Source organism: Theobroma umbraticum, unplaced genomic scaffold, assembly GCF_002168275.2.
Source record: "Theobroma umbraticum cultivar Fairchild unplaced genomic scaffold, ASM216827v3 scaffold_67.0, whole genome shotgun sequence".
NCBI lineage: Eukaryota > Viridiplantae > Streptophyta > Magnoliopsida > Malvales > Malvaceae > Theobroma > Theobroma umbraticum.
In genome coordinates this window covers 7,991,970-8,005,459 of record NW_018397262.1, presented here as the reverse complement: position 1 = coordinate 8,005,459, position 13,490 = coordinate 7,991,970, and the positions used below count along the sequence as shown (strand labels likewise).

Genomic DNA, 13,490 nt, shown 5'->3' with positions numbered 1-13,490 from the left:
AAATAGGACATAAAAGTAATTTCCTAAACTAGGGTTTTTGGGTGTATAACCAGGCTTCTAATCTCCGCCTATCACTTCCTCTCAAGCCCTAGTTTCCTCCTCCTCTGAGATTTGCTTCAACCCAAAAACCCCGAAAAGGCTTAAGCTTTTTACCTCAGCCAAAATGGGTATTTCTCAAATTCCTCTAATTTTTCTTCGATTTCTTTCTGAATCATGTAATTTTCTGTTTAATTTTCTTGCTGAAATGAGTTTTTATTCCTTTTCTTTGTAGGTATTTCTCGTGATTCAATGCACAAGAGGCGTGCCACCGGTGGCAAGAAGAAGGCATGGAGGAAGAAGAGAAAGTAATCTGCAAAATCCTTTTTTTTCCTTTTTTTGTGTTTGGATTTTTTTATCATTTTAGCTCTGTTTGGTTGCTTAGAAAGTTGATTTAGAATGAATGGAAGGATGAGATTTTTGGAGCAATTTTACTGAGATTTATTGGGATTTTTTTGTTAATTGATTCAAATTGCTTATCATGACCTTAAACTATGATATTTATTATATGACTGTACAAGTTGTCCTTTGTAGTTTGTTTAGATGCCAGAGATCTTGTCCAGTTTCATTTCTTAATGGGTTGTTTCACTTGTTGTTAATGTGTTTATTGCTTTGTTTTATTTTTAGAGAAAGTTGTTCTGGTATTAGTTACTTTGTCCTGATTTGGAACATTTCCATCTTAGTTTGTCTAGTTTTCTAAGTTGTGGTGGATTCTTTTTTAAGGTATGAGCTTGGAAGGCAACCTGCAAACACAAAGTTGTCAAGCAACAAGACAGTCAGGAGGATTAGGGTTCGTGGTGGGAATGTGAAGTGGCGTGCTCTGAGGCTCGACACCGGAAACTACTCATGGGGGAGTGAGGCTGTGACCCGCAAGACCAGAATTTTGGATGTGGTGTACAATGCATCCAACAATGAGCTGGTCCGTACTCAAACTTTGGTGAAGAGTGCTATTGTTCAAGTTGATGCTGCTCCATTCAAGCAGTGGTATCTCCAGCACTATGGTGTTGACATTGGTCGCAAGAAGAAAACAGCAGGAGCAGCAGCCAAGAAAGAAGGAGAGGTAGGAGGATGGTTTTTTATGTTTTGGTCACATGGATACTGTTTCAATAGATCAGTTCATCTGTGGATGTGGTGTTTTTATTTTGTTAGTGGGTAGATGGTTCTAATTTTTCTCTTTCTCCTTTTCCTGCAAGTGGCTGTTATTGTCTTTGCACAGCTCTACTTGGTGCAATCTGATATGCTCTGGCTATTAGAGCTGTATGTGCATATGAGAGGTTATTGCTATCATGCTAGCATATATATATATATATATATTTATATATACCTTCTCCCACTGTGGCCTTTACAAAACAAAAATTGAGTACCAATCCAGGTTATATTGTTAGGCAAGACTCCAGATTAAGCATAATGATGTTTCTATGGTTTCTTTAGTCTTTGACTGAGGGTATTGCTGTGTATGAATTACATTGTTTCACTTCAATTATCTATAGGAAGGTGAAACAGCTACTGAGGAGGTGAAGAAGAGCAGCCATGTCTTGAGGAAGCTGGAGAAGCGTCAGCAGAATCGCAAGCTTGACTCACATATTGAGGAGCAATTTGGTAGTGGTCGTTTGTTGGCTTGTATCTCTTCACGGCCTGGTCAGTGCGGCCGTGCTGATGGGTATGTCATGTCTTGTTCTTCTACAGAAGTCTTAGATCTTTGTCCCTCACACCACATTTTACTCTTGGCATATACAATCCTTTTGCAAGAAAAGGAATCATTTTAGGACAGCTAATAATTAGCCTAGATAATAGCTTTTTCGTTTGCTAAACTCTTGGTGGATACTGCAGTACAACTATTTTTTAGGTCATACTGTACTATTATCATTCTTATTGTAACATGATGTCAAATGTGTTTGACAGGTATATCTTGGAAGGCAAAGAGCTGGAGTTCTACATGAAGAAGATCCAGAGAAAGAAGGGGAAGGGAGCTGCCTAAAAATTTTGTTACTTGAGATTTCATCTCTCAGATCAGAATGTCCTTTTTTGCCTTTCTTTAACCTTTTCAGGTGTTTGACATTTAAGATTGTGTTAGTATTGAACCTTTAGTTTGAATGTCCACTAGTTGGTTGTGCCTTATTCAACAGTATTATTATATACCTTTGGTTGCATGTTATTTTTGTACTTGAAGTTAGATGATCTTGGAAGTTTATAAATGCAGCCTGTTTTTTTTTTTTCTGACGAAATGCAGCCTGTTTTGATTGTTATGGATGTCGCTCTCTGATCAACTTGCATATAAACATGTCTAAGTTGGAATTATTGTGGTAGGACGCTGAGATAGAAATGGAGTTCATTCTGTTTCAAGTATGAGATGGCATGCCTGATGCCCGCAATATAGGTTCAAAAAGCACCCTTTTGGTCAAATTGGTGGCATGAGCTACGGATCTTTCAAAAGGTCTTATGTTCAAGCTTCACTTTAGCTGTGGTGGGTAAAGTATCTGGGCATTAAGTTTTCAAGGAATAGAACAAGTATCTGCTAATCCAAGGGTCTCCTTGCCAGACTCCTTTGCCTTAGCAATAAATCAGTCATCTTGCAAGTGGTAAGTATGAACTTATATTACCTAAAGAGTCTATCAGAAATTTGAATCAAAGAAAGGTTTCAGCATTGATCAAATAACCAAATGCATGAACAAACTAGTTGGAAGTAGTTCCACAATACAACTTGCTGAGGATGCCAAGGTTTACCCTAAGCCAATGCTATAGCTAAAAGAACCCCTGGAGGAAGATTACATCTACAGCCTAAGCCCAAAGTGACATTCCAATGACAGTTCTTATTACTATATGGCACTAAATGAGAGCAGAGCACCAAGTAGAGAATGTGGGTAAAAACCAAGGTACATAGCGGAACAAGTGCAGCTCTAAGGTTTGCCATATTTCTTTCTCAACCGTTCCTTGACAAATTCATCCCGAGCTTTAGTCCGAGCTTGCTGAGGGGCAATGTATACATAGGAGAGATGAGTACCCACTGCGAAAAGGCCTGCACCGGCAAGGAAGCACCCCACCGTAATTGCCAGCTTCTTGGGTGTGGATGGATAGCATAAACTCATGTTTGCTTATCACCAAAGCAAGTGCACACCACTGATGGATCAGTTACCTATCCAGGAAAAAAACATGTTATCTAAATCACGTAACATGAACAAATACAAGCAAATACAGATTGCAAAGAAGTTCTTCTGTGAGGGAAAGAGGTAGTGCTGTATCGAGTAAAACAAGATGTGTTAAGAGGCGACAGCGACAAAACAAACCCACCAATACATACACTTCAGGACATCCCATTGAGTTTAGGTGGGTAAAATGGAAAACATGGCATGACCAAATAGAATCACCCTTACTCCCAAACCAAATGAATTTGACAGCTTGCATCTCATGAACTGCTCAACGAAGACTTGTATTTTTCTCAGATGCAATTTGTCAGACATTTGGCAGGCTTTCTCGATTAATCCGAGTTTATAACACAGTAACCTTTTCCTTGATCAAATGCAGTAGCAAATAAGGACGAGACAAGGGTTACAGACATGTTTAAGCACCATATCATGCACATATACGCCATATATATGTATACACGTGTGTTCCAACTATTCGTCTTAAACTGTTATGTATAAATATTTACTTCGAATTTTATTTATATTTATATATATGTATACGTATATATACATACATATATGTATATATATGCGTGCATATGCTGATTTTGCTTATCGAAACAAACCCAAGAAACATCATACCTTAGGCAGCTGCGATTTAACAGACAAGTTCGGGTGGGCGGTGTTGTCAAAAAATGGAGTTCACTTTAATGTCTTAAGGCAGAGGACCCAAAGTCAAAGCCCAATCCTTTTATTGCCAAATGAACACTTCTTCCTTTTTGTTCATCTTCCCTTAATAAATAGCCCAAGAGATTATTATATATAACTCAAGAAATACCCTGTTTTTGTTTCATTTTATCGTCCCTGATTTTCTCTTCTGGCTGCTGTCATCATCATGGTGTTGGTGTAATCAACCAGACAAAAAGAAATGGGCTCTTGCCACTGTCTTGCTTCTCCAAGAACTTTTATTTTTTATCCAGCATTTTTGTTATATATTTCTTGTAATTCATCTCCTTTCGCATTCTGTAAGGACAAAAAGAAAAATTTGGGGTAATAATCATTCATCCTTATCAGCTTTGCTTGTTTATGTGGACTCTGCTTAGTTGGTAATGGTCAAATTCATGGAAGATGGTAGTATGTAGAAAATTGCAGACTTCATCATGATAGTCATTGCTCCAAAGATGACTAAGAATTGTAAGTCTACCAAAGGCAATTCTACTTTCCATGGAAAAAACACACTCTTATTACTTTATATAGAAAATTTTGCCTCGTCAATTCATCAGAAAGACTAATGAAATACACTTTTTTTTGGATCAATCCAATGAACCTGACATGGAGTACATTGCACGATGTACCCGAAAAATAGTACAAGAACACAACCATGTGTCTTAAAATAGTTTCAAAGGAAAAAATTTAACTCAAACTGTATGCTAACAGTATTTCCACTAGAACGTATATTGCAACTGAAATCTTCCATCTCTCAGAGTGTGCGGCTGAATAATGCCTATATCAATCGAATAAGAATGATTTCCTCATCTACCATACCAAATATGTAGCTCCTTTCTTTGAGTTAGCTATCAATTGAATATCTTGAAGGAATGGACACGCGAAAAGAATCTCCTTATGTTTCGTCAGTAAGTGCTTCATAAAAAATTGGGAAAAAAGAGCAAAATCTTGCAAGGCCAACTCCAACAGGCAGATGATGAGAACAGCTAGGATTATCTGTCAGTTTCAAGCTCAGATAAGATGATGTCTCAGAACCCAAAAATTTTAGCACCCAAGACGACTCATTATCTTTTTGAGCCTATCAGTGACAACTTCTGGATTGGCATATGATCCATCAAGGTTAATGGCATGATATTCCAATCCTTTCCATTGTGCAATCAACTGAAAGTGTGGCCGTCTAAAATAGCTACTGATAATCTCCAGAATAACCGTGTTTGGTGTTGCAGATACTATGTGTGTGAGACCTGCACCATGAGCACCAATAATAACTGAAGCATCCTGAATGGCTCGGACCTGGTCCTTCATGGACATATGGGCAAACAATCCATTGATGAGGTTTATTTTGCATTCCAAATGATTAGATGCCCACCTCTGTAATGCATCAAACACTTCTTGTTCATTGCTAAGTCTTGATTCAACTTTACCTTTATGGCGTGGATGGGCTAAATAGTCTTCTCGACGGACAAAGAGAACATTATGACCAGAGACTGCCTTATCAGCATGATGTCTGTTCACTGGAAACCCAAAAGCAGCTCTGATCATTTCTCCAAATTCAGATAACCGAGCAGTTTTTCGGTCATCGGGGCTTTGCCATAAATCATGAGCTGAAGCCCCATGACAATTTATTTCTTCAGTAAGCCCTTTAAACAATGGAGTCTCATATCCTAACGGCGCAAAAATAGCATGGCGGAAACAGACTGGACCACTAAAGTTTTTAGCATATCTAAGGCTTGAAAACATTGCTTTCCATGTTTCTTCTAATTGTGTCTGGAAATTTTCAGCCAAGAAAAAAGGATCAGCTATCGTAGGATAATAAAGCATTTCATAGACAAATGGAATAAACTCAACAGGAGATGTTCAAAATATCGATAATATGAAACTTCTCATTGCAAGCATAGCAAAAAGTAGGATTGCTAAATCACATCTAGATGACATTTTTGCCATTTTATAAGACAATTACTGAACTTATAGAACGGTACATTGGAAGCGCATGAAATCAAAACCCTGAGCAAAAATTACAGTTAAGCATTTGAATATGCGACAAACTTAAATAGGTATATAATTCTCTCCTTGGTCATTATTCATTAACCTAGCAATTCCTCCCATTTCCTATCTACAAACCCCCTCCCTTCATTCCATTTGGGCAAGTAGAAACACCTGTCCTGGCTAAAAACACTGACATTTTTCTCATTAATTCTTGTATGTTTTTTGGCTACAGAAAGAGCAAATAACATGGTAAATGAAGAATGCCAATATGCTAAAGTGAACAAAGATGACATTAGAAACAGAGTATGGAATATTGAGCATGTATACCTCACAATGACCATCCACAAAGACCAAATGCGGCCGGTTAGGCAAGCCAGTAACCCTAGAAGACACATATGCACTGTACCAATCCGTCACAGTGTGGAAAAGGTTCGCATACTCAAATCTTGTTACCAGAAGTGTAGGCTCTTCTACCCACTGTAATCAGAGCTTTCCACATCAGAATCCATAAAAGCAGAACTAACAATCAACAAATTGAATCGAATTAAACAAGGAATTTGAAGAAACTGACTAGCAAATATAGCAAGAATTAAGTTCATACTCCATAAAGGAATAAAATTAGGAGAAGGAAACAAATCAAATCGAACTAGAAGAAAATGAACAAATCAACTACTCTGCTGAATCAAACTCATAGTGAACTTACAAATTAGATCAGTTTTCTACTTTCTAACTCCGTGATATCACACCAAAGTTGCAGTAACTCAATTCATAAAATGCCACTGCCTATTAATCCAGAAATCAACTATCTCAAAACCCGCAGACATCAGAATCAAGAGAAAACAACTATCAGAACGATGAAACAAACTAATCCATCTAAGACAAGCTAATTTTCCCTAGATTCTAAACAAACAGATCAGTCTAAGCATCTGTTTGACATACAGAGTTGCATTGAATTATGATCCATATCTGCATTTTAAGCATTAATTTACCTCCAACTAATCAGAAACTTTAGCAAACCATCATTAATACTATCATTAACATCAACAATTCCAGCAAACATTAAGATCAATGAACAGATATCAAAATTTCAAGGAAAAAAATCCAGATATCTGATCTAACCTCTTGACAAGTGAAATCATTTTCACCCACAACAACAACAGACCTAACCAACTCCCTCATAGTATGTCTCAAAACGTCCCCAGCAGGCAAAAAATCATTCAAAAACTCCTCCCCCACAAGCTTCTTTCTCTTCAATTTCGCTCCTCCTTCACCTTCAACCTCAAAGGCTCCATCTTCAAACTCAGGCATCTCTTCTTCTTCACTTCTCCCAATAACATCCTCCAACTTCTCACCACCTCTTGACATCCTAATCTTCTCAGTATCCATCCTTATCTTCCCACCTTCACAAACCGAACTCCTCAAAGTCCCCGAGTAATGACATCGAAACCAACTCGACCCGGATCTCACCGCAGCCTTTGCGGGCAAAACATCAGCCACCCTTTTAAACCCGTTCCCAAAATAAGCCTCACATGACTTTGGAACTACGCTTGAGGTCAAAGACCAAGGAAGATATGATGGGATGATCGGCCAGGGCTTCGACAAAAGGGGTCCACGGTGTGGGATCATTCCGGTAAAATCCTCCGCCGTCGTGTCACGGTGGTTCTCCGCCTCATGATGGTGGTTGGAAGAGGAAAAGTACAGGTAAAAAGAGATGGAGTTGAGAGCAAAGAGAGCTAAGAGGATCGTGAGAAGAATTTCGTGTTTCTTGTTCATGGGTGGCTGTTTTTCTTCTCCTTTTCCTCCGGGTTCTAAGAACTTTAAGGTTTTGTGGGTTTTGATGACTTTGGTTTGACAACAAAACTGAAAAACAGAGGCTTTGGTTCGGAAATTTCTCCGAGTTTGGCTTAGAGTTCACACGTTTTGTGTTGTCTATCCCAGAAGTTTAGAATCTTTTCGGAAAGCTAAAGTCAGTTGTAGTTTTGCACTTTTACCTTTGTCTTTTTTTTTAAAAAAAAATTATAGTTCCTTAATTTTTCTTAAATATATAAAAAATATTGAAACTAATATTATTAAAATATTCAAAACATTAGCAAAGAAATTTCTAGCCCATTTAAAGGGAAGAAAACTTGGTAGAATGATTAATTAAGCAATATTTTCAATAGGTTAGAAGCAAATTTCTTTTCAGGGTTGTCATTTAGTTTCATTATAAATGTTTTTCTTTATTTATTATTTCAAAACAAAATATTAAAAAAAAAAAAAGCCCGTTTCGAGTATTTTTGTTGTTATTCATATAGTTTGTTTAAATTTTTTATTAATAAAATTTAATAAGTGAGATAATAACATTTGATTCACTAGTAGTGTATAAATTCGAGTAAATTGATGAAACTGCCTTAACAAAGCATAATGTATAATGTACATATTTGATTATTAGAATATCAATGACATTTTCTCCTTGCCAAAGCTAACCAATGGAATTCTCTGACAAAAACAAAAGAATCAGAAATCCAGGGTAAGACCAGATTCAGATCTCCAATGCCTTGCTTTCTCGAATCCATTGGCATAGTTCTCGAAATCATCAATTGTCTGATCAATCTCTTCCTGTGTGTTCATCACAAAAGGTCCAAATTGCACCAGGGGTTCACACAATGGTTCACCTCCCACCAGGATGAACCTCAGCAACTTAGACGACTTGTTCCATGCCTCCAAGCCATCCCCAGAGCCTAGCAGAAGCAGGTGGTGAGCATTCACAGGGGACGATTTCAACCGCCCGAAGGTACCTTCTCCTTCCAGGACATAAACGAAGGCATTCCAGGATTCAGGTACTGGTTGTTGGAGGTGAGCTCCAGGTTCTAGAGTGAAGTCCAGGTACATTGTTGGGGTTCTGGTGTAGATTGGTGACTTTGTTCCCAAGGCCTCACCAGCTATAACTCTAACTTTGATTCCATCCTTTGTTGCTTCTGCTATGTCCTTGCTTGATATTTCCTGGTACCTTGGTTCAATCCTGGAAAAATAAAAGATTAAACAAATGAGGGTTGAAGGGTTGAAAAAGTTAGCAGGATTTTGTGGCAGCATGTCCAGCTAGTGGAACAAGCATTAAGCCAATTCCATCATTAAAGGTTCTCTCTTCAAGGCTCAAACGACAGGCACATTTAGTAAAAGCTGACCACAAGATATGCAAAAACATTGCAATGCAAAGTGTGCTGCATTCAAAAACCACTTTCAAGAAAAGATCCATAATGACAAATCATTGCAGTCAAACTTAATTCGATTTCGTATTAAAAATAAAGATAGTATGGTAAAAAGTTAAATGGAAAACTTGTGTATCTCCATGGATTGAGCTTACATTTTATTTTTGGAGGAGAGGTTGATCCATAGCTGTAAACCCTTTTGGGTTCCTTGTGCTGCAGGCATCTCTGAGTGGACAATGCCTCTTCCTGCAGTCATCCATTGAAGATCACCAGGTCCAATGGTCCCCTTATGGCCATCAAAGTCTTCATGTGTAACAGCCCCCTAATGAAATCAACCAATTGCATGCAGCCAAGGGGTAAGTTTATACAATCAATAAAGCAATCCCAGCATACCATATTATTTGAGGTCTATGCTTGATGATTATGGGGCATTGTCAAATCCCTATTTGGCATGGCTGGTATGACTTAAAATGACAATTTCATTTCTAGCCTTAGAGTGCAACTAGGTTCAGCCATCTGTTGCTTTCATTTATGTTGTACAATCACATCTAATTGACCCTTTTTTATGCTTAATTAAACTTGATAGTGCGAATGACATTATTAATTCGGCAATGAATAGTTTCTAAATGTACATAAACACAACATTTTCCAATTATTTTTGGGATGAAAAAAGGAAAAAGTTTAAGAAACAGAGAGAAAGGAGATGATCAAATTATGCTTAATCTGTTAAGAAAAAAGAATTCCAGATCGTCAGAATGATCATTTCTGTACCTGAAGCATGTAGGTGACTGTCTCAAATCCTGTTAACACAAAAACAGAGAGGATAAGAATCCAAATGATTTCACATCTGCAAACGCGAAAGTAGAACAGAAGAAGAAGAAGAAGAATCAAACCTCTGTGTGGATGATCAGGAAATCCAGCAGGTGCTGTAACTGCAATATCCAAAATCAAAACCTTTAGGAAAAAACAGAGCAAAAGAACAAAGAAAGAAAAAACAGAGAGACAACAGAGACACCAACCTGAAAATTCATCCAAAACAAGGAAAGGATCGAAGTGTCTCAACTCAAACCTGCAAAAACAAAAGTACCCTTTAATCCAAACACCTCAAATTCATCAAAAGTTCATTCCTTTTATTGAAAAAAACACCAAATTTATCTCATTTTTTTCCCGCTCGGCTTACCGGCCTATGCTCCTTCTGACTATTGCTCCAACTCCTTCATGTTGTGGCCTAGCCAAGAACTTCCTCACCACCAACCTTGGCTCATTCAAACCAACACAAGAACTCTCTCTCTCAGGCATTTCTATCGTCTTTCTGTCTATTTTAAGTTTTCTAAAGGCTTTGGGCTTTGTTACAAGGTTTGTGAAGAAAAAGCTCAAGAATTTGAACGAATATATAAAGAGAGAAACTTGGGTAGAGAACGAGAGACACAATCGGTGACACTTTGGAAGGTCAAAGGGGAAATGTTGGCGGCCAAATAAGACCCACATGGGAGTTTGCTTGAGCTGGAGGGAGCTGTTCTTCCATTAACGTCAGCATAGCGTTGCCATGATGTGGGGATGGAAGCCAGCGGGTGGTTTCCATCACATCCTTTGAATGATTGACACGTGTCAAACTATGGTCCATTTCATGCCATTGCTTTGCCACCCCCCATGTAGAAAATCCTAAAGTGAACTCCGAGGGTTCAAGCATCTTTCATATTGGGGGGACACTTTAAAGCTCGAAAGCATGCTCATTGGTCCACAAATATGAGGGGGAGGATGTTCTTGCCCCATATTCGTCTTTGTTTCCTTTTACCTTATTCCCCTTGCCAAAAAGGGGTAAGCTTTGCTAATTTTCAATACCCTTAAACATTTTGAATAAATATTCATGGTTGAATTTAATTTCTTGATGTTTTCTTCGAGTTTAACTTATATTAGAATGATTTTAGAAAGTCAATTTTTCTATACCCATTATATTATACGTCCATTAATAATCTTGATTAACAAAACCGGAAAAAATCATTGAATTTGTTATAAAAAAATTTGCAATTTGTGAATAGAAAATGAAAATAGATACAAGAGGAAGTGTAACCTTCCAAACCCTTTAATCTCAACAACACAATATATAGCATCACCCAAATCTTTCATACATCTTATTTATTCTAATAATTAATTCTTCATTAATCCAAAAGAGAATCAAGGGTTTTATATATATAGAGTTCATCATGCAAGTGATTCAATTTGAATCTTTGAAATGTGAACTTGTACCCTTGCCAAGCTTGAAAGTGACAAATTTGTTAGCATAGTACCTAAAAAATCATAATACTATACGTGGTTTCTAGCCTCAAGAATCAATATCATTAATTTCCAATTGTATTGAAGCTTTTGGATTGTGGTTTTACGTTTAGTCAATGTAAATTGTGGAGAAGGTGGGAGAATAGGATAGTCAAGCTAGCCAAAATATCTACCTAATCACATCAATATATTCAATATCAACTGCTTTTCTAGTGCATTGTAAGAAGCTTGAAAAAGGTTCCCCAAGGCCAAAAATTCAAATGAACCAATGACTAAACATTTGGATTAAGACCCTTTTAAAGAGAAAATGGGACACTTCCAATTATATCTTGGTCACTCTTTTGGAATGAAAAACAAAAAATCTAAAGCAAAGAATTAGTTTTCATTTTGTGGTATTTTCAATTTTTTCTCCCACAAGTCCACACCACAATCACTTGAATTATAGGGTCTTAGTCTTGCTTGTTTTTCAATCAAAATGTTGTTTACATCAATTTGAATAATTGGGAGTAATCGCGTTAATCCCGTTATTGAAAATTAAAACCGATTCTTATTAATTAAAAAAGATAAATATATTTTTAACCAAATCAATAAAATCGTATGCAATAAAAATAGAAAATGATTGATTGTATTTTTTGTTTTTGTTTTTTGTGTTTTTTAATAATTGAAACCGTCTATATATATAGTCATATATATATTCTAGCAGGAAATTAAAGAAAGGGAAAGGGATGTTGCTTCTAAGATAAAAGGGTACATGCCTAAACCAAGAGCCTCTCCTCCCATTTGCTTCATTGCAACAAACAACAAACAAAACTTTTGCTTCAAAACCATCTAATTAATGATCATTAACTGCTAAGTTAATTGCATGATCATCACTAACCATGAAGGCTTGGGCCATTTTCTCATGGTGGTGCGCCTCCCTTATGGATTCGGTGGGAGGGTCCATTTTCTTGTGGTGGGTTTCTTCTCTTTTTGGTCTTAGGTTGAAAGCTTCATCCCCAAATGACATCATTTGCACAAAAGCATGACACAAAGGGACAGAACGTATCCCCGCGCTATGGGTTTTGTTTTCTAGTTTTGTTGGACAATTAAACAAAACAAAAAAATCAAGTCAAAAGCTTATTACAAGGAAGACCTTGGTGTAAACCTTAGCAAATACTATATTGTCTGCCAGGCAACTTGACAAGATGTATACTTTTGGAAGCTTCAATTTCAAAAACCAGCTAGACAGCAGCATGTTTCACAATGATGATGATTTGGGGATTACAATATGATGATGCTATTATCTTTTTTTAGTAAATTAATTTATAATAAATTAATGAATCTTGCCTTTCTTTTCTCCTGTTTTGTTGCACTAAAGCCATCTCTTTTATATTTATATAAGAGTTAAAACATTTAAAAAAGGGAAGAGAGACTATTGGTCAAGGGCTTAAACTTCTCAATAATTTTTTTTTAAAAAAATTAACAGTATGTAATCATAATTTAACAGTATTATAACTGTATCATGATGGTCCACACACCTAGATATGGCAAGCTGTAGACATACGAAAGGGAAGAATTGATAAGAGAGGGCCCTTTGGGATCTTTGCTGCAATGAAGTAACAGTAGGAGACATGGATATATTACTGTCAAAACCCATACCCTGATGAAACGTTTTGAGCTCATGACCCTCCATTTCCATGGCTTCTTTAACTCTCTTGGACTTATATAATACTATGACATTATGAAAAAGGCAACGAGTAGTTTCTGTCATTGCTTTCGTTTCTGGTAACCCCATGTTTTCCTGGTTTCTACATAAGTTCATGTATATAGCATTGAGTTCAAGCCATGGACCAGTTTAGAATGCTGGCAGCTAAAGGAAAACCTCAAGTCTACACAAATTAATTGCTATTCAAAGTTACAAGATAAACCCATTATCTCTACATGTAAAAATATTTATTTTTATATTCAAAATCATAATTATTATTCTTTGGCCATGGGTTCGTTATATTTATATTTGATATTCAAAATTACAAGATAAATATTTATGTTTTAAATTTGATATTCAAAATTTTATATGATCATAACAGAATTATCTAGATAATGCTTTTTAAGAGTATGATGGATAGAACTCTTAATTTGTTAAATTTTTAACTCAAACAACAAGTGTAAAGTTGATGGG

The 13,490-nt window shown here is 36.7% G+C and overlaps 4 protein-coding genes across 4 annotated transcripts; 1 reads left to right on the top strand and 3 right to left on the bottom strand.

Moving 5' to 3' along the window:
- The first annotated feature begins 47 nt into the window (after positions 1-47).
- Positions 48-2,261, top strand: LOC110419309 (small ribosomal subunit protein eS8). The gene is made up of 5 exons (XM_021432303.1): positions 48-167; positions 272-344; positions 760-1,096; positions 1,527-1,696; positions 1,939-2,261. Exons 1-5 carry the CDS (start codon positions 164-166, stop codon positions 2,012-2,014), a joined length of 660 nt encoding a protein of 219 aa, XP_021287978.1. The 5' UTR covers positions 48-163; the 3' UTR covers positions 2,015-2,261.
- Positions 2,262-2,494: 233 nt separating this feature from the next.
- LOC149527051 (uncharacterized) lies at positions 2,495-4,257 on the bottom strand. The gene is made up of 2 exons (XM_089784028.1): positions 3,801-4,257; positions 2,495-3,169 (listed from the first exon to the last, which is right to left on the bottom strand). The coding sequence occupies exon 2, from the start codon at positions 3,120-3,122 to the stop codon at positions 2,934-2,936; it is 189 nt and encodes a 62-aa protein (XP_089640154.1). The 5' UTR covers positions 3,123-3,169; positions 3,801-4,257; the 3' UTR covers positions 2,495-2,933.
- A 126-nt stretch (positions 4,258-4,383) lies between these two features.
- XYLT (beta-1,2-xylosyltransferase) lies at positions 4,384-7,848 on the bottom strand. The gene is made up of 3 exons (XM_021432758.2): positions 6,990-7,848; positions 6,198-6,347; positions 4,384-5,651 (listed from the first exon to the last, which is right to left on the bottom strand). Exons 1-3 carry the CDS (start codon positions 7,641-7,643, stop codon positions 4,929-4,931), a joined length of 1,527 nt encoding a protein of 508 aa, XP_021288433.1. The 5' UTR covers positions 7,644-7,848; the 3' UTR covers positions 4,384-4,928.
- Positions 7,849-8,225: 377 nt separating this feature from the next.
- Positions 8,226-10,556, bottom strand: LOC110419592 (RmlC-like cupins superfamily protein). The gene is made up of 6 exons (XM_021432690.2): positions 10,239-10,556; positions 10,078-10,127; positions 9,952-9,990; positions 9,830-9,858; positions 9,214-9,380; positions 8,226-8,871 (listed from the first exon to the last, which is right to left on the bottom strand). The coding sequence occupies exons 1-6, from the start codon at positions 10,544-10,546 to the stop codon at positions 8,367-8,369; spliced, it is 1,098 nt and encodes a 365-aa protein (XP_021288365.2). The 5' UTR covers positions 10,547-10,556; the 3' UTR covers positions 8,226-8,366.
- Positions 10,557-13,490: the final 2,934 nt, after the last annotated feature.